General features: G+C 37.3%; 1 protein-coding gene across 3 annotated transcripts; it reads right to left on the bottom strand.

The window, feature by feature from the left end:
* Nucleotides 1-1,075: 1,075 nt before the first annotated feature.
* Nucleotides 1,076-23,890, bottom strand: LOC149811468 (snurportin-1 protein). Of its 3 annotated transcripts, XM_089993704.1 has the most exons (8): nucleotides 23,504-23,889; nucleotides 22,464-22,650; nucleotides 22,089-22,339; nucleotides 14,986-15,100; nucleotides 13,802-13,894; nucleotides 10,935-11,078; nucleotides 3,098-3,159; nucleotides 1,620-1,697 (listed from the first exon to the last, which is right to left on the bottom strand). In XM_089993704.1, exons 1-7 carry the CDS (start codon nucleotides 23,854-23,856, stop codon nucleotides 3,121-3,123), a joined length of 1,182 nt encoding a protein of 393 aa, XP_089849830.1. In that variant the 5' UTR covers nucleotides 23,857-23,889; the 3' UTR covers nucleotides 1,620-1,697; nucleotides 3,098-3,120. The 3 variants fall into 3 exon arrangements, with proteins under 3 accessions (XP_089849829.1, XP_089849831.1, XP_089849830.1); XM_089993703.1 differs by lacking the exon at nucleotides 3,098-3,159 and having other exon boundaries at nucleotides 1,076-1,697; nucleotides 23,504-23,890; XM_089993705.1 differs by lacking the exons at nucleotides 3,098-3,159; nucleotides 10,935-11,078 and having other exon boundaries at nucleotides 1,076-1,697.
* Between the last annotated feature and the right edge of the window lie 336 nt (nucleotides 23,891-24,226).

Below are 24,226 nucleotides of genomic sequence, written 5' to 3'. Positions count from 1 at the left end.
CCGTTGGTGAAGAAACCGCTTCTTATACTTAAATCACAAATATTGACAATATTTTGAAAAGCTAATCATATGGACCTAGTAAACCCTGATTCCCTGCTCTTATTCCCACATGCTTACTGCCTCTAACACTGACAGAGGAAGAAGGGGATTGCATCTCATGTGAAACCTTTAAAAAACCTATAAATCCAGGACATTTTCTCTATCAAATTTCAAACAATATTTATATTTTCCTATTGAAACAGAAATGACCACCCAGTGGTCAGACACTACTTTGGACTGATCCAAATCCAGCCTAGAGTTAGACCCACGTCACCTTGTGTTGGGACGTTGCAAGTTCGAACCCCAAATGGTATGGTTGTATAATTGGTAGGGGTCTGCCTAACCCCAGCTGTTTCTGTCGAACAAAAAAAAGGTGAAACCGGAACCTGCTCGTATCTGGTGGGAAGACAGAGATACAGGTGGTTGATCCAAATCCAAATCAGAATTTTAAGTGGCAAGTCCAGACGGAATCTGAATCTGTACTATATCTGACAAAGTAGAACTGAATCCAGATCTGAATCTGCTAAAAACAGGTTGAGAACATGTGTTGGACATGTAAACTGCACAAATAGCTCAGGTTTAACCCAAATCCAACCATAAATCCTACATAACATGGATTCTATTTTCGACATCCATATTTTAAAACTTCAGATTGGAAGACCGATTAAGTCCGACAACTCCTATCCGTTTGCACCAACCACTAAACCAACTGCAGAATCATTTGCAAAAACAATCACCATGAAGCAGCGCAAGCATCCTACATGCAACGATCCATGGAACCTGTTTTTGGAATTGATACTTCAGACCAAAAGAGAGAATCATGGTGGCGAAAGGCCGTAAGTTCGATTCTCCTTTAGATCAAGCCCGCAACATGTATGGATCAGCATTGAGGATCGGTCTACCGCGGCTTACCATTATAAGGCGGGCCCAAGTAGGGTTCAAACCTGGTGGGTTCATCATACCGGGGAGAAACAAAATGTGGAGAGTACTCATGTCAAGGGACGTGTGGGATCATTTATCCTTGTTACTAAGCCCATATGAGCCATCATAAAACTGTCTCATTCTAATAAATCGGTATTTACAGAAACAGAAATTAGAGTGTCACAGAAGAGCACAAACAGTAGCTTATTATCGCAGTCTAAGGGTTGGCAACCATTTCATCATCTTAAATTGTACTCAAACCAAAAAGAAATGAAAGATCCCACTTGGATGATGCTGAACATGGAGAAACTTGACCTGCAACTAAACACCCTTGTTCATACCATTTGCCTTGGCTGAGAAGCACGGAACATTCAACATCAGTGCCATGGTTGGGTCCACTTTTGCAGTAACATTTCAGGAAGTCTTCACACAATCACATTCCATTCCCTGTGCATGGCATACCACTGAGTTGCTACTAAAACAGCACCATGAAGAGCATATAGCGGAGAGGACGCATCTCCATGAGAAAACATGCACCCTGAAGGTATGATGCTCAAACGATTCTCAAATTGAAAAGTCTGTCGCAAACAGTAACATCAAATGAGCATGGGAAAACATCATCACGAGACCATCTCAACATCTTCCAAGTTACCGTCATCATCGTGAGAAAGAGTTGTAGATGCTATCAAATCATCAGTTCTCAAAGGAGAACGGCGTGCCATGTACTGGAATAAGACCTGTAATTATATCAGAAGTAATCAGCCAAAGAGAAAAGGCATGTTAAAGCCTCCCATATGCCAAGTAAATATTGCAAAAACAACAGACATGGCTTCCTAGGATTATATATATATATATATATATATATATATATATGAACGGGGCAATCTGGCAGAATCCATGCAACTACACACACATGTTAACTTGTATAGCTGTTATATATATATATATATATCCTTTAGAGTTCTATGTATTTTTTTTCTTTATAATAGGTCATGTCCATTAAGCACATTTTTGTTTTTTCCTTTTCTTGTAATAGGTCATGCTCATTAAGGGTAATTTTATATTTTTTTAAATTTTTTATTTGAAATTGTTCTAGCCGTCGGTACTAGCCCAACTAGCTTTGGGCTCCTCTTGCTCCCTCCATTATTTATATGGGGTCTCTCTCATGTATGTTGTATGCTTGTCCTAGTGTATTATTTTTATATCTTGTGCTCTCTTGTGTGCTATTGTGAGTGTGGCCTTGTATTTATCCATTAGTGGCTAGTGTATGGACTTTGTGGCCATGTATACATGCACTTTCTTGTATGCTCTTACTAGCATTGTGAGTGTTTTTTTGTTTGTGTTTCTTTACATGGTATCCGAGCCATAAGCTCTTTGAGATCCTTCCTATTGTATATTTCTCTTCTACTCTTGCTCGTGGTTCGTAGTCGCCGAAAGAGACCATCTTGGAGTGAATGTGATCTTGATTAGTGGTGGTTTTTTGCTTCCTACATCTTGTTTCTATTATTGCCAAGAAAGAATTTGCGACGGTAATCTCCTTCAAGCTCAATGATTCAAACTACACAAGGACCGCCATCATGGAAAATCATCTAAAAAGGAAGAAACTTTAGGAGTACGTGAGTGGAATATTCAAAGAACCACAACTCATACTCACAACTAAAGATAATGACAAAATCAAGGCTCTTGACGACAATGAACATGAAAAGGTTCTTAAAGAATACCAAGACAAGATGAAATATTGGGAAGCCAAACATGCTCAAATCTTAACTTAGTTCATGAATAACATGGAACTCAAGATTGCCACCCACATAGTTAAATTCAAAAAGGAGTGTGATGCTTGGGTGTTTCTTAATGGAATGCTCATGCAAAAGGATTTGGCTCGCCAATATTTCCTCCAAAACAAAATATGTAACACGAGGCAAGGAGATAAGAGTGTAATATATGATACTATCTCTTATGGGATGAGTTGGCCTTGCTCAAACCAAGTGAGCTATGTCACAGGGATTTAGCCAGCAGGCTGACCCTGGGTGCGGTCAACACACTCAGGATCATAAATGTCCAAATCTGGACTTTTAAAAAAAATACTGTTAAAAATTAGTGTTACTGCGGTTAACTATTAAAAATTATATATATATACCTGCCCGCATGCCCGCACCCAAGTTATTTTAAAGTGCCGCATCGCTGCACCTGCACCCGCACCTATGTGACATAGCAAGTGGGAAAGCTCAATCATTGAGTTGAGACAAAAGCAAAAAATGAACATCTATTCTTGTTTTCCTTTGGGCTAAGCCCCAAATTTGAGTAAGTTAGGTCCCAAATTCTCCAATGGATCATTGCTCCTACTCTTAATGAAGCTCTTGCCGAAGTGTACCAAGAAGAAACACGGCTTAACATGACTAAGAGAGGAGGAGAAGAAGTTTTTGCCGTGTCTAGGCCTGACAACAATGTGAGAACATATAAGCCTCCTCACTTTGAAAAAAATAACCACAATAGAGGAAGAAAAATCATGTCATTTTTGCTATGAACCGGGACACATCAAGTTGGAGTGTCTAAAACTCAAAAAAAAATGTGTAATAATTAAGAATCTTCCAAGAAGAAAGATGAGGCAAGCAAAGAAAGGCTTTGACCTTAAGGACTAGTTTATCTCTCAACTTGTGGAGGCTCTTCAACAATTTCTTAAGTTAAGGCATATTCAACATCCACCTCTCGAGCCATGTCTACCTCTTCTCCACCCAATATGTATTCTTGAATTCTTGATTTGAGTGCCTCTTTTATTATGACTCCTAATGAGTTTCTCTTATCCGAATGCACTAATAATTCTTGCAAATCTTTTGTTTGTACTGCAAATGGTACTTCTTTAGAAATAAAAAGTATTAAAACTTCTAAAAATATTTCAAATAAATTTCATGTTCTAAAAGTTAAAGCTATTCTCAGCCAAAGAAGCTGGTTAAAGAAGACCATAGGAGAAGAGATCTCTAATACAGGATTTTTTTCATCTTCCTAAATAATCTTTTTGTAATTTTGTAAAGAAAAAAGATATTGTATTGTGGCATAAAATATTAGGCCATCCAAATATTTTGAAATTATATTTTTTTATATTTTTGAAGGAATCTTATAATGAAAAATTTTTGTTTGTAAGGATTGCATGCTTAGCAAAATAAAATCTATTCCTTTTGGATCTAGGTCTTTTATTTTTAAAAAGCCCTTTGAATTAGTGCACTCAAATGTATGGACTTGCTTCCATTATATCGAAAGGAGGTTTTTCTTGTTATGTAGTATTTATTAATGATTATACCCAGTGTACTTAGATCTACTATCTTAGGATTAAATTCGAAGTTTTTTCTTGTTTTAAAGAATTTAATAAATTTGTGAAAAAACAATTTGAAACCAACATTATTATTTTTTTATGGGACTCGGGAGGAGAATATTTATCTAATGATTTTAAAATTTATTTGAAAGAAAATGGAATCACCCATCAAAGATCTTGTCCAAAAACTTGACCAGAAGAAAACATTAATATATCATTGAAACCACAAAAACCTTACTTATTTCTAAAAGTATTTCAAAGAATGTTTGGACCGAAAGTACACTTACCGTGGTATATCTTATAAATAGGATACCATCATCTGCTTTGCAAAACATTTCTCCAAATAAATAACTTTATAGAGCCGCTAGTAGATTAAGAGTTTTTTATGCAAATGTTTTGTTATTCTTGAAGAAAGAAATAAGCTCTCTCCTAAGGCCATCGAATGTGTATTGATTGGATACGCAAAAAATAAAAACGATACTAATCTATGCCACATGAATCAGGGTACGAGTACGGGTGCGGAGCAATTTCAAAAATTTTGGACACGGGGATACGGCTATATATATGTATATATATTTTTAAAAAAATATATATATATATATAACAATAATAAGACTCGGTCAAAGTTGTGCCCATTAGGGGACACGGCTCTCTCTCTCTCTCTCTCTCTCTCTCTCTCTCTCTCTATATATATATATATATATATATATATATATATAAAGATCATTTTTTTTAGTTTTTATACGTCTTTTGCCCTAAAATGGATAAAAATAGACTTAGTCAAAGTTGACCGAGTCCAAAATGTGGACGGACTCGACCCTAGTGCGTTGACCAAGTCTGACACTTGGTTGACCGCAGTGTTATCAAAAACATGCCTTGAGGCGCAAAAGGCATGCCTCGCCTTGAGGCGCAACCCTCTGTGCCTCAAGGCGCAAGCCTGAAGCGCAAAATATTTTTTTTACAACAAGATTTCAGAGACACTAAAGTGATAGAACCTTGGGGATATAAGATTTGGTATACAGGAATAAATAGGAATAGGAATGGAGTAGGGATTGTTATGAGTCGTCAGTTTATAGATAATGTAGTTGAGGTCCGTAGGAAGGGTGATAGAATTTTACTTATTAAATTAGTATTAGGTACGGATATTATTAATATTATTAGTGTTTATGCACCTCAAGTAGGTTTAGATGATTCCATTAAGCATCAATTTGGGGAAGATTTAGATGGAGTAGTACAAGAGACATCCTATGGAGAAAAGCTTTTCATCGGCGGTGACCTTAATGGACATGTAGGCATTAGTAGGGATGGATTTGAGAATATCCATGGAGGCTATGGTATAGGAGAAAGAAATGAAAGTGGAGAAAGGATTTTAGATTTTTGTTTGTCCTATGATATGATCTTAGCAAACACTTGGTTTAGGAAGAGGGAGTCTCACCTAGTAACATTTAAAAGTGGGGTTAATACGAGTCAGATAGATTTTTTCCTACTTAGAAAGAGAGATAGGGGTTGTTGCATCGATTGTAAGGTTATACCAGGAGAAAGTGTAGCTACACAACATAGAGTCTTAATTTTAGATCTTAGAATTAGACAATGCCGCAAAAGGGATAGACATAGGATAGATCCTAGAATTAAGTGGTGGGCACTGAAAGGAGCTAAACAAGGAATGTTTGTAGAGCAGGTAGTTAAGGAAGTTGATTGGTGTCTCGAGGAGGATTCAGAATCAATGTGGAATAAGATAGCGGGTGGTATGAGAAAAGTAGCTAAGGAGGTATTGGGTGAGTCTAAAGACGGTGCACCACTAGGTAAGGATACATCATGGTGGAACGAGGATGTCAAATTAGCTATTAAGGTTAAAAGAGAGTGTTATAGAAATCTAAGTAAGAGTCGTGATAATGAGAATTTGGAGAAGTATATGATAGCAAAGAAGGAAGCTAAAAAAGTTGTTCGAAACGCGAGGGCTAAGGTATATAAGGAGGTTTATGACAAGTTGGATACCAAAGAAGGCGAGAAGGATATTTATAGGCATGCAAAGATGAGAGATAGGAAATCGAAGGATTTGGGTATGGTTAGATGTATCAAAGATGAAACGCAAAGGGTTTTAGTCAAAGATGAGGAGATTAAGGAGAGATGGAAAGATTATTTTGATAAGCTATTTAATGATAGTCATGCTCAAGATCTTGGAGACTTCTCCATTCCTTTTCATGAGATAAATCGTGACTTCATGCGCAAGATTCAAAAGAAAGAAATTGCAGAGGCTTTGAAGAAAATGAAATCAAGAAGGGCAGTTGGCCCAGATGGTATACCTATCGAGGCTTGGAAATGCTTGGGAGAGAAAGGTTTAGAATGGTTGACAAATCTTTTTAACTTGATTTGGCGAACAAATAAGATGCCTAATGAGTGGAGGAAGAGTACTTTGGTGCCTTTATATAAGAATAAGGGTGATATACAAGATTGCACAAACTATCGTGGTATAAAACTCATGAGTCATACTATGAAACTTTGGGAGAGGGTGATTGAGTCTAGGTTGAGGAAGGTTGTCATGATATCAGAGAATCAATTTGGTTTTATGCCTGGAAGATCAACTATGGAAGCTATACATCTTCTTAGACAACTTATTGAAAGATATAGAGAGAGGAACAAAGATTTGCATATGGTTTTTATTGATTTAGAGAAGGCATACGATAGAGTACCTAGGGACGTTCTCTGGTGGACAATGATGAAGAAAGGTGTTTCTCTCAAGTACATTAGTATAATTAAAGATATGTATGAAGGAGTAGTAACCAATGTCCGCACTTATGGAGGGGTGACAACCAATTTTCCGATAACGGTTGGGTTACATCAAGGATCTGCTTTAAGCCCTTTCCTATTTGCGATAGTGATGGATGAGCTTACGAGATCAATTCAAGAAAATGTACCGTGGTGTATGTTGTTTGCTGATGATATTGTTTTGATTGATGAGTCTAGAGTTGGGGTTAATGCTAAGTTAGAATTATGGAGACAGACATTGGAAGCTAGAGGTTTTAAGTTGAGTAAGAGTAAGACTGAATATATGGAATGTCGGTTTAGTAAGCAACGAAGTAGGGATGGGAGTGTAGTGAAGCTTGGTGAGCAAGATATACCGGTGAATGATTATTTCAAATATTTGGGATCCATCATTCAAAAGTATGGAGAAATTGATGGAGATGTAAATCATAGGATAAAGGTTGGGTGGATGAAATGGAAAAGTGCTACTGGAGTGCTGTGCGATCGTAGAATGCCATTGCGGTTGAAGGGAAAGTTTTATAGGACGACTATTAGACCCGCTTTACTATATGGTACGGAATGTTGGGCTGCCAAGAGACATCATATTCAAAAAATGAGTGTAGCTGAGATGCGGATGCTTAGATGGATGTGTGGAAATACAATAAAAGATAAGATTCGGAACGAAGAGATACGTAAGAAGGTAGGTGTTGCACCCATTGAAAATAAGATGCGAGAGAATCGTTTACGGTGGTTTGGACATATTCGGCGAAGGCCTAATGATGCTCCAGTTAGAAGGTTGGAGAAATGGGAAAATATATTAGTTAAAAGAGGTCGGGGTAGGCCTAGGAAGACTTGGATGGAGATGATAGGAAAGGATATGAATGCTTTGAACCTCACCGAGGACATGGCGTTGGATAGAAATGATTGGAGGAAAAGGATTCATGTGGAAGACCCAAAATGAATTTCTTTTTTGGTTCATATCGCTGACCCCAATTGTTTTGGGATGAAGGCGTAGTTGTTGTTGTTGTTGTTGTTGTTGTTGTTGTTGTTTGTAAGATTTCAGAGACAATCAACAAAGTTTTTGTAGGTTAATCTCATATATTTTCCAGTTATTTCAGTTATGTAATAAGTTTGTTAGTATATTAGTATATTACTAAATTTTAACTTTTGTTGGTTAATGTCGTATATTTTTCAATTATTTCAGTCATGTAATTAGTTTCTTAATATATTTTAACTTTTGTTGGTTAATCTCATATATTTTTCAGTTATGTAATTAGTTTTTTAGTTAATTTTATATGTTAATCTCATATTTTTTAGAATAATCTCATATATTTTAACTTTTATAGGTTAATCTCATATATTTTTCAGTTATTTCAGTTATGTAATCAGTTTTTTAGTATATTTTAACTTTTGTTGGTTAATCTCATATATTTTCCAGTCATTTAATCAGTTTTTAGTTACTTTTATATGTTAATCTCACATTTTTTAGAATAATCTCATATATTTTAACTTTTGCAGATTAATCTTATATATTTTCCAGTTATTTCAGTTATGTAATCAGTTTCTTAGTATATTTTAACTTTTTTTGGTTAATCTCATATATTTTCCAGTTATGTAATCAGTTTTTTAGTTACTTTTATATGTTAATCTCATATTTTTTAGAATATTCTCATATATTTTAACTTTTGTTGGTTAATCTCATATATTTTCCAGCTATGTAATCTGTTTCTTGGTATATTTTATCTTTTGTTGGTTAATCTCACATATTTTCTAGTTATGTAATCATTTTTTTAGTTACTTTTATATGTTAATCTCATATTTTTTAGAATAATCTCATATATTTTCCAGTTATTTCAGTTATGTAATCAGTTTCTTAGTAAATTTTAACTTTTTTTGGTTAATCTCATATATTTTTCCAGTTATATAATCAGTTTTTATTTACGTTTATATGTTAATCTCATATTTTTTAGTACTTATTTGAGATTTTCTATTTCTTATTGGTTGTTATTTCATCAATAAAGCATTTCTTTATTTATTTGTATTTTTAGATATTTTTTTATAATTTTTTTTAAAGTTTTCAAAAAAAATTGAGGCTTGCGCTTTACGCCCGGCCTCGGTTTTTGGTGGAGCGCCTCGCTACGCCTCAACGCTTTTCACAACACTGGTTGACCGTGTCTGCCCTGTGTCTGAAGCCGCACCCATATCGGGGCGTGTCGACGCGGGTGCGTCGACCTTATAGCCGAGTCTGTGTAACTTAGATACTAATGCTATGCTTTAAAAAATGACAAATTATATGTTTAAATAAATATGACTTTCCTTAAAGATGAAGATGGCTTTAATATGGATAATATTCTTTCTTGTTTGATTTATTGCTCAAAAATGATAATTATCATATTGATTGTTACTTAGAGATTGAGCATGAGATAGAGCATATTGATAACTCTAGCGATTCCTTGAATAATGATGTGCCTATTCAACAATATTCTTGAAGAACAATTGAAAATCCTCCATGTGCACTTGATAGATTTACTCCAAACCAAACTCTAGAAGAACCAAATGTTAGGAGATCAGATCGGATTTCTAGGTCTCCCAATAGATTTGCCTCTTATTGAGTCCTTACACCAAAGTATTGAGCTTGTCTTATGTCCGTTCATTTTTTCCATGAACCTTCGTCTTACTATGAAGCCAAAGACCTTGAATGGATAGAGGCAAAGCTCGCTCGCTCTATTTCTCTTCCTCAACTCTTTTTCAACCATAGCTGATCAAAACCCTGTATGGAGACGAGAACGGAGGGTGCGCCTGTGAGTTTGCCGGATGGAGGTTGTATCGTCGCCAGAGATGCAGCCGTGGGGGAGAGGGAAGTGGGAGAGAGAGCAGAGGCAGTAGGGGAGAGGAGAGAGGTTGAGAATGGGTGATGGGTCGCCGGAGTTGAGATGGGTGGTGGTGGTGATATGTGGTGAGATGGGTGGTGGAGAGTGTAAAAATAAATTTTCTCTTGGTAGAAAATATCCCCCCCCCTCGAGGAATGTTTTCTATCAAAAAGTGTAATTTTTAGATAAAAACTGTCAGCGAAAAAGTCTCTCGTTTGGAAGGGTCAGAAAATCTGTATGGATTTTCCATTTTGCATCACTTTTCCAACATCTTTCTTGATTCCAAATGTGCCCTTAAGCATTTTAAGTGTGAATAAAATATTATTTTTTATATCTTGTGTTCTCTTGTGTGCTATTGTGAGCTACTGTGAGTGTGCCCTTGTGGCCTTGTAATTGTCCATTAGTGGCTAGTGTATTGCCTTTGTGGCCTTGTGCATGTGCATTTTCTTGTATGCTCTTAGTAGCATTGTGAGTGTAATTGTGTTCGTGTTTCATTACAACACACACACGGACTAGCTCCACCCCAACCCAGCCCACCGAAAGCCTAACTCATGCTGGGTTAGGGTCCGGGATGGGGTCTTATTAACTTGGATTTCATGTGGGTTGGGTTGGGGCCAGGTATTATCAACTTGGGTTCCATGTGGGTCTGGCCAGGCCCCCTTAAACCCAACCAGTGACCAGGTCAGGCTCCACTGAAATATCGTTTTACCACTACCCAGCCAAGGCCATATACTAGTTGGGCTGGATTAGACATGACATCTATTGGCTTCAGGTTCACAAGGAACCTGAAGCCAGCCCATCAATGAGGTACCCAACAACCCACTGGGTACAACATGACCTGATGCCCAACACTACACACCATGTTTTAGTATTGGTTCCTGGTGTTTGTGTTAAAAGGCATAACAGATTCATTACCAAATCTAAGAGGCTAGAGGAAGCCCTTTATATGCCAAATAAGTGATGCCAAGTCCATTGAGTGGGCACTGTTTGACAGATATTCAAGCCAGCGGAACTTTCACATGCACCAATCCAGTGACTTAGTTTCAAAGTTTTACCTTTGAGCAAGTATCAGCAAAAGCACGCACACGGTTTGCTTTGCCAATAAAATGAATATCCGCCTCCTTAATATTTCCATCTATAAAAATAAGGCCTCTATCACCAATAGCAAATCGTAGAAGAGTACCCTGGCTTAAATTGTTCTGCAAGAAAGAAAAAAAAAAGTTTCATCAGAAAGAAAAATAATCAAGCAAAGTGAGGAAGAAACACCATTTCCATTGTTAGCATTGCAGATCAAGTTCCAGGTCAGAGAATTCTAGAAGAGGTTATCATAATGAAATAGTACCTGGAGTATCTCAAAAATCAACCTGCAAGCATGTTTATCAATGAAAAATGAGATCTACCCGCTGAAGGCATTATATATTACAAGCTTAAAAGTCTAGGAGTGAAAAACAGTCATTTTTCTAGTGTGTATAAACGTTAACATTAGAGAATGCATTCGCAGTTTAGAATAGAACATAGTCACCAATATCGCCGATATTTTGAAAATATCGCGATATTATCAGCAATTTAAAGGTTGCCAATAATATCGGGAATATATCGCGATATTTTCAAAATATCGGCAAATAGAAAATTTTGCGATATTTTCTGAGTTTTTTTAATTAAGTTTGCATTTCCTATTTTTTTATTTTATATTTTAAAACCTTTAAAACATGTTTCTTTATATTTTTGAAAGAAAAATAATATAAAACTTATTATTTTCTTAGGTTTTTTGTTATTTATATTTTTTAAACTCCCAAGATATTTCCGAGATTTATCAACTTTTGAAAATCTCTCCGAGAAATACCCTCGCCGAGAAATTACCTTTAACGATACAGGTAACTATGGAATAGAACAAAATTTAGAAAGCAGTCTTCTCAGATTCAACAGCACCCAATGAGCTTGAAGCATTTGTCCAACCTCTAAATTGGGATCATATGCTTTCAGCTTGTTGGAATTCAAGCATTTTAGCATATTAGAATAATAAAATAATATTAACACAGAACATTGAAATTTGTTAGGGGCAACAAGAATTTTGTTGAACTTTATTATAAATTGTATATTCTCTATACAACAAACAACAACAACAACAACTACGCCTTCATCCCAAAACAATTGTATATTCTCTATGCTAACAGAAAATGCATTTAGCATGCACATCAATTACCACTTATCAAACTCTAGGTAATAGAGCTACCCCCACCATATCCATCATCTAAGCACTTACAAGTAGGGCTAGACAAGAGCTGCGCCTGAGCTGGTCAATCTTGTCTCATTTAATGTCAGATATGTTTGAGCTCGAATAGAGATGCAGTAGTTCTATTTAAAAGAAGCCTTTGGCAAGCTTTTGTCATGAAAGAGGGGTGGGATTCAAAGCCGTCACCTTTTTAAGATAAGACAACATCCTACTCTTTAGGTAGGATTTTTCATCCTTTTTGCAACAGAGACACTACATGAGTTAGGCATAACAGTATGTTTGAGCTCAAGCCAAGCTTGAGCTACTTGGCTCATTGTGCAACCCTACGTACAAGTGGAGCATGTAATGAGACAAGGTACAATGGAACAATAGGGAAACAAACACAATGCCAACAAAGGGCTTTAATAAACTCACTTAAAGTTGGTCACTAATGGACCAAATACAATCTCAAAAGAGATAAAAATACCAAACAGCACAAGAGGCATACAAGCCTATAAGATGGGAAAAACTCTAGAGAAAACCCTCAAATGCTTCTAAAAGCATTGAGGAATAACAAGGGAGTGAGGCTTTATTTATAGAGCCTCACTCCAACACATGGGAGGCAGTGCAGCTCTTTGGACTGCCTTCCAACAGTCATTATTATGACTGTTGGGTGGCAGTCCAACGTCTAGTTGGACTGCTGCCCAACAGTCATATTTTGACTGTTGTGCACAACAGTCATATTTTTTACTGTTGTGCACAACATTGTGCCTAAGCTGTATGATAGTTTATTTATTATAATGTTAAATTATATTTCAGTCCCTAGTGGACTGTACTATATGATAAAAGACAAAAATACCCTTATCGGGTATTTGGATACAATTTTATTTTTAACAGAGCAGAGGATGTAATGTGAACCAAAAAATTCCCTCTTTGGCAAACCAGGTTGAAGCACTCTGAACAAACCCAGCACTCCCCGCATTATTGGAACCAACTTGGCTGAAAGCCAATTGGCAGTGCTAACCAATTCTTAGTAAGGTTTAGCATGGACTCTGTGTGTGGATGTGTGTGTGTTATGTATGACTTCTATCATATTTCCCGACAAGCAACAATAAACTTAATCTAGAGCAATTGAATAAGGCTTCTGAACCAATGGCAGCAACATCAAATATGTGAAGCTTGTTGAGCTCACATGGCAGCACAAACATGTGCCTCATAAATACACCGTATTCAACCCAACAAAATCTATTCCTGTTAAGAAATCAAGGCTTAGGGATTTCCAAATTCAAGTTACTGTTATTTTAAGCCCTAAAAAACAATTTCACTTATCAAACTTTAACAAATCTTGCTTGCATTGCATCATATAAAGCTACTCTTATGTAGACGCCTAATCTAGGATGCATAAGAAAATAGATCATCATCAAAGCAGCCAACAAACTTGATCTGAAGCAATTGAACAAGGTTACTTAATTGATGCTAACAACATCAATGTATCTGTCAGGCTTGCTGAGAACAGGAGAATTAAAAAAAATGCCCTCCCTTTCAGATCAAGAAGTTCATCATCTATATAATCTAACATGGATCAAACTTTAGGTTCCATCATGCATTCAATTCAGTTGCTTCAGAATAAAATTAAGTCATACTGTTATTTTTTGAAAAATCGATTTGCAATCATCCATTCATAGAAGATACAAGAAAACCATAAGCAACCTTCTGTATGGATTCCCAATCAAGTCTGCCTAAGACAACAGGAGGATCATCAGAGGTGGCAACTCTTCCATCTTCCAACAACTCCAGCACCACCTACAATAAAGAATCATTTTACACCATGCACATATGTATGTGTATGAAATAAATGAAAACCAAGAGAAGCATATTTACAAAGAGTATGCAACTAGTCCCCCAACAAATTTCATCAATTAACAGTACACACATCAACAGCCAAAAGGAAACTTCAAAAGAATTACTACCAAACAGCTGCTATAGGTTACAGGAAGATTTGAGTTTATCTTATGGTAAAGATCATTTTTTAAAGTAAGAAAGATAAAGATTTCCATATTAATGCAGTACTAAAAGCTACTGAAAAATTAAAAATGCTTGCATGTTTGGAGTTCAACTTGTAGTAGCTTATATTGATATTGACTAATTAGTTGAATAAGATTCTTACATATTGGCATTCCTTTCTGTCCAGATGCAATAAAATCCAGTGCTTAGAAGACATTTTCAAAAAATTGCACATGCACACACACATACACTTATATATAAATATAGCAAGAGAGAGAGAGAGAGAGAGAAATTGCACATGCCTATGCATTTGTATTCATTGTGAAAGATAAGAAAAAATTTTGTTAAGATTAGTATCTTTGTGAATACAAAATATAATCATTTTCTAGTTGCAATAATATAATTCATGAGAGCATGCTCATGTATGGTTGGCAACAAACTCCAATCTAATTGGGAATGTGCCAGAGCATGAAAGATGCTCCCAGTTCACCAAAGCTAGAGCTACACAAGCTGAGTAGAGCCCCAGCTTGGCTTGTTCAAGCTGGCTTGATTCACCATATGTCAACATGAAGCTCGAAATGAGTTTGCTTAATCAAGCTTGCAAAGCTAAGCCCAGAAAAAAGCTTGAGAGAAGATATCAAATAAGAAACTTGCTAATGTATTAAAGAGAGAACAGGATGCAATTTGGATATGTGTCCTATTCCATGCAATGATATTCAACAATGTCATTCAATATTGAAGATTCATTGCAGATTCATATAAAATGAAAAAGAAAAAGATTATATGAAAACTAAGCCAAATAAAATCCCTATATGACAATCTCTTTGAAACACATTATCATCAGGAATAACCAATAGGTTGGAAAAGAAGAGCCCCAGACATGCAAATACCTGTTGCTGAGATGGAACTTCTCCTTTGCTGTCTGTGTCCAAAAAATACTGACTACAGGCTTGATCCTTCCATACTAAGGATAGAGGGGTATTTCCAGTTTGATAATGAGCATGTCTGAGCAGGCAAACAATAAGGTTCATCAAGTCGCATCGAAAATTGAAGGATTTATACCCAACTAGTTTAAATACATTAAGAATCATCAATGTGCAGAACATTTTCTTTTGGGTGGATAGCTCTATGTAAAACTTTTGAGTGGCAAATATACAAATCACTTCAAATGCAAGGTTCAGTCACCAAGGTGAAATAACAAATACAGGATACAGCCGAAACTTCACACGCAAAATGAGATGAGAAGCAGGCAGATTTATGAATAAAAGGTTGCGCTAGAATGCATCACACCCCATTTTTTTACAATCAAAGCTGGGGAAGGATGCATCATATTTAACCAATATAATGCACATCAAATGCAGAATTAAAATAAAAGAGCATTGACACCATACACTTTGCAAAATAATGTGTGATGTGTCATAATATGCAAGCAGAAAATATTGGCTAATTGAAAGCCTTAAGGTAATATAACCTGAAAATAGTTGAAAACAATGAAAAGTGAGAGGTCAGTCCTAAATAATGCTAACTTACCACCAATGAGAAAGCACCTTGATATTACAAAAAACATTGTGTATAACTCCACACATAGTTTTCAGATAAAGATATTTGGTACAAAATTTAATATATTTTTTGGAGCAAAATTGCAAAGTGTTGCTAGTTTGGAGTTAAGTAGCAGTAACTATCCGTAGACAAAATCTGGGATTGAAGCATAGGAAATATGATTTCTTCTCAAAGACTCATAATCATTGTTAGAAAACCACACATTTATGACCCGCACTAGGTATTCACCGTGGGCATTACATCTATGTCAGTTCAAAAGCCTCTTTTGGGGAGAAGCACCTGGAGGAATGGTGCTATATGCCGGTTGTTCTTCTAGCCCCTTTTGGTTTAGAGAGGCTCTTTCCCCAAACAACCCCCACACCCACACACTCTCATCACACACAATTGTAGAAGTGATCCAGGATATTGTAGATATCATAAGCTGGGAACATCACCTTTCTAACAAATTGGAATGATTTCCTTGATATGTGAAATGGTGGGGAAAATGATGGAATTGAATGAGTGGAAGAACAAAAATAAGAGGGGGATTGGTGTCAACACTATCAAGGAGAAGCAAAAAGTAGGTATGAGAAATACGCTGAAACTAATCTAGTTTTCACTTTTTTGTAATAGAACATGAAGGCACTGACCCAGTCTCTCAACATGACTTTCACTTTTTATGCAACACAGGTTATTAGCCAAGTAGTAGTTGATGCCTTGATGGGCCCAATATAAAATGTTTAGTAACTATAGTTGATGCAGAGCACGTCCCATACCCAACAACACACAGCCGTGTTTCGAGTTTGGGTCCGGACCCAAGACCCGAATCCAGCCAAAACCTTTTAAATAACCCAACTTAGGGTTGCGTGCGGAGGATAGAGAATTCAGAATTGCAGCAGCCGTCAGTTTGGTTTTTCCTTTTGTTCTTTTTTGGTTTTGCTGAGTCATTTTCTTTCCCAGTCGGTTTTCCCCTTTCTCTGCAGATTTTTCCCAGTGGGCATTTATTCCTTTTTGTCTCATTCAGTAGCTTTTCTTTTCATTTCTTTATTTCTCTGTCACGTCAGTTTGCAACAGCTTTGTTTCTTTTTCATTGCTTCCTTTGCTGCCTTTGGTTTTATATCCCATTGCTTGTTTCAAAGCCTATTAAATAAAAATCAACAGTCCAGCACTGTTAGTTTACGGTGATCCTTGTTACTCATTTTGGCACATCGCACGATCGTGGAAGTTGTGCCCCTGCTTGCTACACCTCAAGTGCATCAGCGAATCTGATCTTCACGTTGCATCACAGTGATCGAAACTTCGATGTCCACGCTGCATCAACGAGTGTCGACGTCGGCATCCATTAGCGAGAGTTAGCGGTTCCCTCACTGCATCAAAATGGTATCAGAGCCCAACCCCTCCTCCTTCGTCAACGGCATGACGCAAGAAGCGAGGAACGGTCCTACGAGCGGAAAGATGCGAGAGGAGATCATGAAGCGGATGCTCGACATGTTGACGGAAATGCAGGAAGATATGCTATGCCTAGAAAAGGAAGTAGCAGGTCTGTCGAAGCGCATGGATGGGGTCGAAGCACGATTGGGTGCGCTTGAATACAAGGTGGATACGCAAGCAGTGTCGTTGAATTAGTTAGGCGCGCGCACGATCCATCCTATTGATACTATCATCGTCAATCGAGCCCCGGTGACGCTCCAAAAAACATCGCGACGTGAAGCTGTTGAAGAAATTCTGCACAAGGATGCAGGTTGTGACAGTTCTCCCCATCTGGTACCCCCCCTTCAACTGGAATCAGCAGCGATCTGCGTGAACCCTCTCATCGTGGAAGCAGTCCAGCTGGTGCATCGTCAGCCCGTTCGTGCCACCACCTCGCCCTCAGGCCCTACAATAGCTGATGTTAATGGAGATGGGAGGACAGACGTTGTGGTTCCGACAGTATCAAGGACCATCTTTGTTCTTAGTGGAAAATATGGGTCTCAAGTTCGTCTGTTTCCCTATCGTACTCATGGCAGAGTTATGAATCAGGTTCTTTTACTTGATCTTAATGTTGCTATTGGTGAAACCTCATACAGCATGGTTCTGGTAGATAATGTTGATGGTGAAGATGACCTTGACCTTGTTGTTATAACCATGAACGGAATTTACATCAAGCCATCATCAAGAACTTTCTTGGGATGAGGAAGGCAGCAACTTCTGGGTTGAGGTGGTCATTGGTACGTTTGCAGAGTCAGGAGCAGATCACAATTTTAAATAGAAGCGCCTATCTTCGATGTGCCTGAACTATATGCTTACTGTGGAGGAGATCAGTCGTCGGAGCCGACTTCTTCCCAACCCGGGGAGAATGATGCAGAGCACGTCCCATACCCAACAACACACAGTCGTGTTCCGAGTTTGGGTCTGGACCCAAGACCCGAATCCAGCCAAAACCTTTTAAATAACCCAACTTAGGGTTGTGTGCAGGGGATAGAGAATTCAGAATTGCAGCAGCCGTCAGTTTGGTTTTTACTTTTGTTCTTTTTTGGTTTTGCTGAGTCATTTTCTTTCCCAGTCGGTTTTCCCCTTTCTCCATTATTTTGTCTTTCTGCAGATTTTTCCCAGTGGGCATTTATTCCTTTTTGTCTCATTCAGCAGCTTTTCTTTTCATTTCTTTATTTCTCTGTCATGTCAGTTTGCAACAGCTTTGTTTCTTTTTCATTGCTTCCTTTGTTGCCTTTGGTTTTATATCCCATTGCTTGTTTTAAAGCCTATTAAATAAAAATCAACAGTCCAGCACCGTTAGTTTACGGTGATCCTTGTTACTCATTTTGGCACATCGCACGATCGTGGAAGTTGTGCCCCTGCTTGCTACACCTCAAGTGCATCACCGAATCCGATCTTCACGTTGCATCACAGTGATCGAAACTTCGATGTCCACACTGCATCAACGAGTGTCAACGTCGGCATCCATTAGCGAGAGTTATCGGTTCCCTCATTGCATCAATAGTCTATGGAATGCTTACCATTCTCAGATATGTTGTGCACACTCTGGTTACTATATGATGTATAATTTTGAGAGCCAACCAGGAAAGTGTGCATGTATGTGGGAAATTTTCAAAATAGCACCCAACTTTTCAGTGATAATCAAAAAGGCATCTATGGTTTTAAAATTTCTAAAAATGCACCTAAAAGTTTTTTTGGTTAATTAAAAAGCTACGAAGACTTTGACCATCCAATTTTATTACTAATTTTATGTTTTATTGACAGTCTCTCTCTCTCTCTCTCTCTCTCTCTCTCTCTCTCTCTCTCTCTCTCTCTCTCTCTCTCTCTCTCTCTCTCTCTCTCCGCCTTCTCCATTCTGTCAAATACCAACTTAAGCACAACCACCCATCATCACTTCCTCTTCCATCTATCACTTCCACCATCAACCATCATTCTCCTTCTTGCCCAACCTTTTTTTTATTTTATTCTGCTCATGTAAATTTCATTACCTTACACCTCCCACATTCGTCTTCAAGGGTGTCTATGGGCCACAATCAAGAAACATCTATACTACATTGATTTTCCTAGTCAACAGAAATTAGAAAAGCTATGATTTCCAGGGCCTGATGACCAGAACAACAGAATTTCACCTTCGGTTGTGTTGATCAACTTGCTCGGGTATTTAGCGTGATGGCAACTGGTGGCGTGAAGAGGCTTACACTGTTTGGCCTCTCAATGACTGGCCAGAAATACACAGGTTGGTTTCCTCCTCTACTAAAGGAATAATGAAAGGTTGAATTAGAGAAGTACAAAACAGTCCACAGAGTACAAGAGAGTAAACGGAGGCATGAATTTGAAAAGTTTCAAATTCATACATTGGATGCAGCATGCACATCATATGTAGGGAAGGAGAATGGGCATCATTTTTATGGTGCAAACCACCAAAAAAAATTCTTTCTTCCACTGCCATAACTACCAGAAACATCATCATCTTCTTTACCTTCTCCTACACCCACATTTGCTCTTTCCTTTATTTTTCTTTATTTTTCCAGGTAAACATAAAGTTTATAGCAGCAAAGGGACTCCAAAAACAGCTTGATTGGAGAGAAAGATTTGGTGGCAGCCATTGCAAGCTGCAACAAGGGCATTGCATTATATGTGGAGAGAGAGAGAGAGAGATTTTGAATATATCAAGGGTAAAAACGTAAATTTATGAGCTTAACCTAAGTTGGTTTAGTACAAACTACTGCCACCGATATTTTGAAAATATCATGATATTATCGGCTATTTCAAGGTAGTTGATAATATCGGGAACAAGGTTGTAAGCAGCGTATCGTTACCCGTATCGATCAGGCCAATAGTAACATTGTAGCGTATCATATCATAAACGTATCGTAAATTTTTAATACAAAATTTCAAAAAAAATCAAGAAAAATCAGGTAAAAAATATTAAAAAATCTAAATAAAATCATATCACATCAAATAATGATGAGTTGCACAAAATACAACCATAAAATTACATATGAAGTATTTATGTCTTTATGAGCTACATAGGACATCATCAAACATCAACTATCTTACAAGAACAATGCAAAATATTAAATATCTTGCAATTAAGAACATGCCACAAGACTCGTACTTTCATACTATATAAACAAAAATATTATGACAATAGTTTCACTATATTTTCAATCGGTTTTCACTCATTAGTAGAGTGACCCATTGTTATGCCAGATCATCTTATGCTATTGTTGTTGCTGGAGTGTGGAGCCTGATTTCTATCTTAATATAAATCTTTAATTTTCGCGGATCCAACTTCGAGGTAAGTTGGCGGAGGGTTGTAGGGGGCAACGCCCCCGAGGCAAAAAAAATTGGAGAGTAGCTTTGTAATTTTACTCATAATAAAGATTTTTTTTACTTTAACCCATTTTCTTGAGTGAAAAAATAGTGGAAATTCATTTTTTTATCTTAACCCACTTCTTTGGGTGAAAAAACAATGAAATTGTACTTCTAATGGCCTCTAAACAATTGGAGAAGTTGATCTTCAAAAGGTATTTAAGACTCAAAATAAAAACTAATAATTTTTTGCCTTTTTAAAATGCGTCGAAGGTGTATCGTACGATATGCCCTATATCGTAAGATACATGGGTGTATCGTATGATACACCTGATACGGGTACGATACACACTCGTATCGTGATACAAATGTGTATCGTATCTTAAACCCCAAAAGTAAAGATATGTATCATATTGTATCATACGATACAGCACGATAGAGACAACCTTGATCAGGAATGTATCGCGATATTTTCAAAATATCACTAGAAACAAAATTTTGTGATATTATCGTGATAATATCATGATATTTTTTAGAAAAAAAAAACTGTTTTTAAATTTTAAGATTGCATTTCCTATTTTTTTGTTGATTTTATATTTTGAAACCTTTAAAACATGTTTCTTTATATTTTTGAAAGAAAAATAATGCAAAACTTATTATTTTCTTAGCTTTTTTGTTATTTATATTTTTTAAATTTTTTAAACTCTCGAGATTTAACAACTTTTGAAAATCTCCCCGAGAAATTACCTTTAACGATACATGTGACTGTGGTACAAACCCAAGGTAATCTAGACAACAGTTTATTTTTTATTAACACAAAAAATGTTAGGTGTGTTTTTTGATTATTGCCCATTATTTAGGTGCTGTTTTAAAAATACCCATATATATATATATATATATATATATATATATATATATATATATATATATATATATATATATATATATATATATATAACGCAGCTTGTTAACTGATTTTGAAGAAAAGTTGCAAAATTTTAAAACAGCATTTGAATAGCAAAAAATATTAAGAAATCAAATACCATCCCAAAAGATTCAGTCTCATCCCTCTAGACTTCTAGTCGACCAGATTGAATTGACTTCTACCCTGTCTCTTTGGTTCACAACTTCCAATAGAGATCAACATCTTTCTGTTAGGAAAGGAAACATGTCACATGGTCCCATATGTCATCTTGAACCTGTTATTAGATCATTCCTATAAACTAGTAGCTAAGAAATCTTTGCCTCACTGGAACCCCCAAAAGGAGCAAATACACCAAAAGATCAGTACAACAAAAACTATAACATTTTTGTTGCAGCACAAGTACTTCTTTACAGAGCAAACTAGAACAACAACTTTGAGAAATCAATGGAAAGCAGAAAAGCTATATAAATTAAATAGATGTCAACCTAAAGCCGGTCTGTAGGTCGGTAATACAACTATAAGGAGTTCCATGTTAAAGTATGTAGAAACTTAAATTACATTGAATTGCACAGAATAGGTAACGAGCCATATAACCCACTAACAGGTCTCTTTCAGATATATTATTTCATCTTGATTCAATAATGCTGTGAGTAACTTAGTATCACCCCAAAGAACATGATCATAAAACTAGCACTGGTATGTGAAATGAAGAGATAGAATCAAAGAAAAGTGATGACTTACTTGTTGTAAAACAACAACCCATCTCTGATGAAAGGAATATCACCTGAGTACGCTGAGAGGATGCCTGCTTGATCACAATCATAGACAGGAACAACACCGAAACGGTACTTGTGATAAAATGAGGGAGGATCGCAGGCACCCGTTTCAGAAAGCTTAGAATTCAACCAAAAGAATCTGAATTCTGCACTGCAGTCATACAATGAGTACCCTCGCCAGCAAATCATGTCGATCACATAGTAAGTTTGATCATGCTGCACTCCCCAAAAGAAAATCTATATTTAAATAACGGAGAAAGATGGCCCAAAATTGAAAGAGACATTTGCACATTAAACTGGAGCAATCACACAATAGGTCTGTCAACACAAAAGATCATACCTCGTGAAATACACAATCAAGAATGCAAAACATGCTTGCAGGACCCAAGACCTCTTTTGTCCTTGCACCATTAGGCAAAGCAGAGGGAAAGCGATGTAACACAGAGCCGTTCCTTAGTCTACTGATGGTTGTGCCATTTGATGAAACCACGAAGCACCGTTGCCCAGCTGGCCTAGGGAAGACGTACCTACAAAATACCAACTACTCATGAATGGCATTCTTTTCTCAAACACACATGATCAGGAACAACTATGATATCAAATCCCACCCATGAAGCAGCCAATACACATCATTGTCACAAACAAATAAGGTATCCAATATTGATGTATTAGCGAGATTTATTTAGTAAAACCTAACCCTTTAGATGCATTTGTAACGGCGTATTCAGTGAGAAAAAAGTACTTTGGATCAAATTATTTTTTATGCAGAATTTTCTTCTTTTATCGTAAAATATTGGTGCATTGTGGATCGTTATTCTTTTTATTCCTTTCAAAACTTATACACATCAAAAACCTCCTTATCTAAGGCATGTTCTCCACTAAAAGGACCATGAAGATCACATCTGCATGGTCAGTCATCAAAAATACATCCATTTAAGGGGTGAATACCGCTTGGCAACATTTGTAATCATCAACTCAAAGGAAAGAATCCAGACTATAAATTCATCAACGCCACCACCATTCACGCTTCAAATTGACCAAAACCCTTGACCGTTCTTCTATCCAAATAACTAAATTGTTCCAGGAAGTTCGAGGGTTTTTTAAAACCCTAAGAGAAATCGACTCTCTTGGGTTTTGCAACGTGATGCATTCCCGTGACTCTATTCCGTAAATCGTACTTAAAAAAAACTAGAACCCTAAAATTCACCCATACTCCACAAACACATACAATAGAACCTAGAATTGTAACGAAATTAGGGTTTCATCTCTAAAACTTTCCGCATCGACAAACACCAGAATTTGCGCATAAATTTCTTCCCAGAAAACCTAGAACCAACACTCCTCTTCACATCCTAGAGAAAAAGATAGATTATTCCGTACCAATCGGCGTTAAGCCGGGGAGGGACGTCGATCATCCACTCGGGAAGCATGAGTTGCCGAGAGAACCAGCGCCGCGCCTTCGAACCCCTGAGCTTCGACGCCTGCAGCACGTCCATCTCCGAAGAAGAAGCATCCCCGCCCTCGGCTTCAGGCTCGGTCTCCGCCTCCGCTTCGCCTTCGTGCTCGGGCTCGGCAGGAGAAGGGTCGGAGAGGATGGCGGAGGCGAGGAAGCGGGCCTCGTTCTGGGCGTCCTTCCGGCCTTGGGCTTGGCGGAGGAGGGCGAGGTCTCGCCGCCTCTGCTGGTCGGAGATGGTCCGCCGTTTCAGCGGAAGACGATCGCCCGGCGGACCCATCTCTCTCTTTCTCTCTCAATTTGTTTCCCGGGCAAAGCTTTTACTGGGGCAACCAGCTTTTGAAAATGCTGAATTCTGTATCACAGAGATTCGTGGATCCGAGGACGCGTGCACGGATTCGATTCGCAAAGTTCTAAATTTTTTCGAAAATAAGACACGAGGGCTTCGTTTCCCAACCGTGTAACATAAATTTTGTATACGAGTTCATAAAATTTCAGGTAATTTTCTGATAAAAAAACCTTTTCCTTGAAGTTCCATGTCAGGTTTTTTTGAATTTATAACCAGAAAAATCGCACAGGTGTCAGCATAAGACCTGATCGCACTGACTCAGCCTACCATACCTCCGGTCGACGGTGTAAAACTCCAAGGC

The sequence above is a fragment of the Nuphar pumila genome, chromosome 17, assembly GCF_984573655.1.
Source record: "Nuphar pumila chromosome 17, dmNupPumi1.hap1.1, whole genome shotgun sequence".
Lineage (NCBI taxonomy): Eukaryota > Viridiplantae > Streptophyta > Magnoliopsida > Nymphaeales > Nymphaeaceae > Nuphar > Nuphar pumila.
Note: the sequence above shows the minus strand (reverse complement) of the source record. Positions and strands in the feature narration are given on the sequence as shown.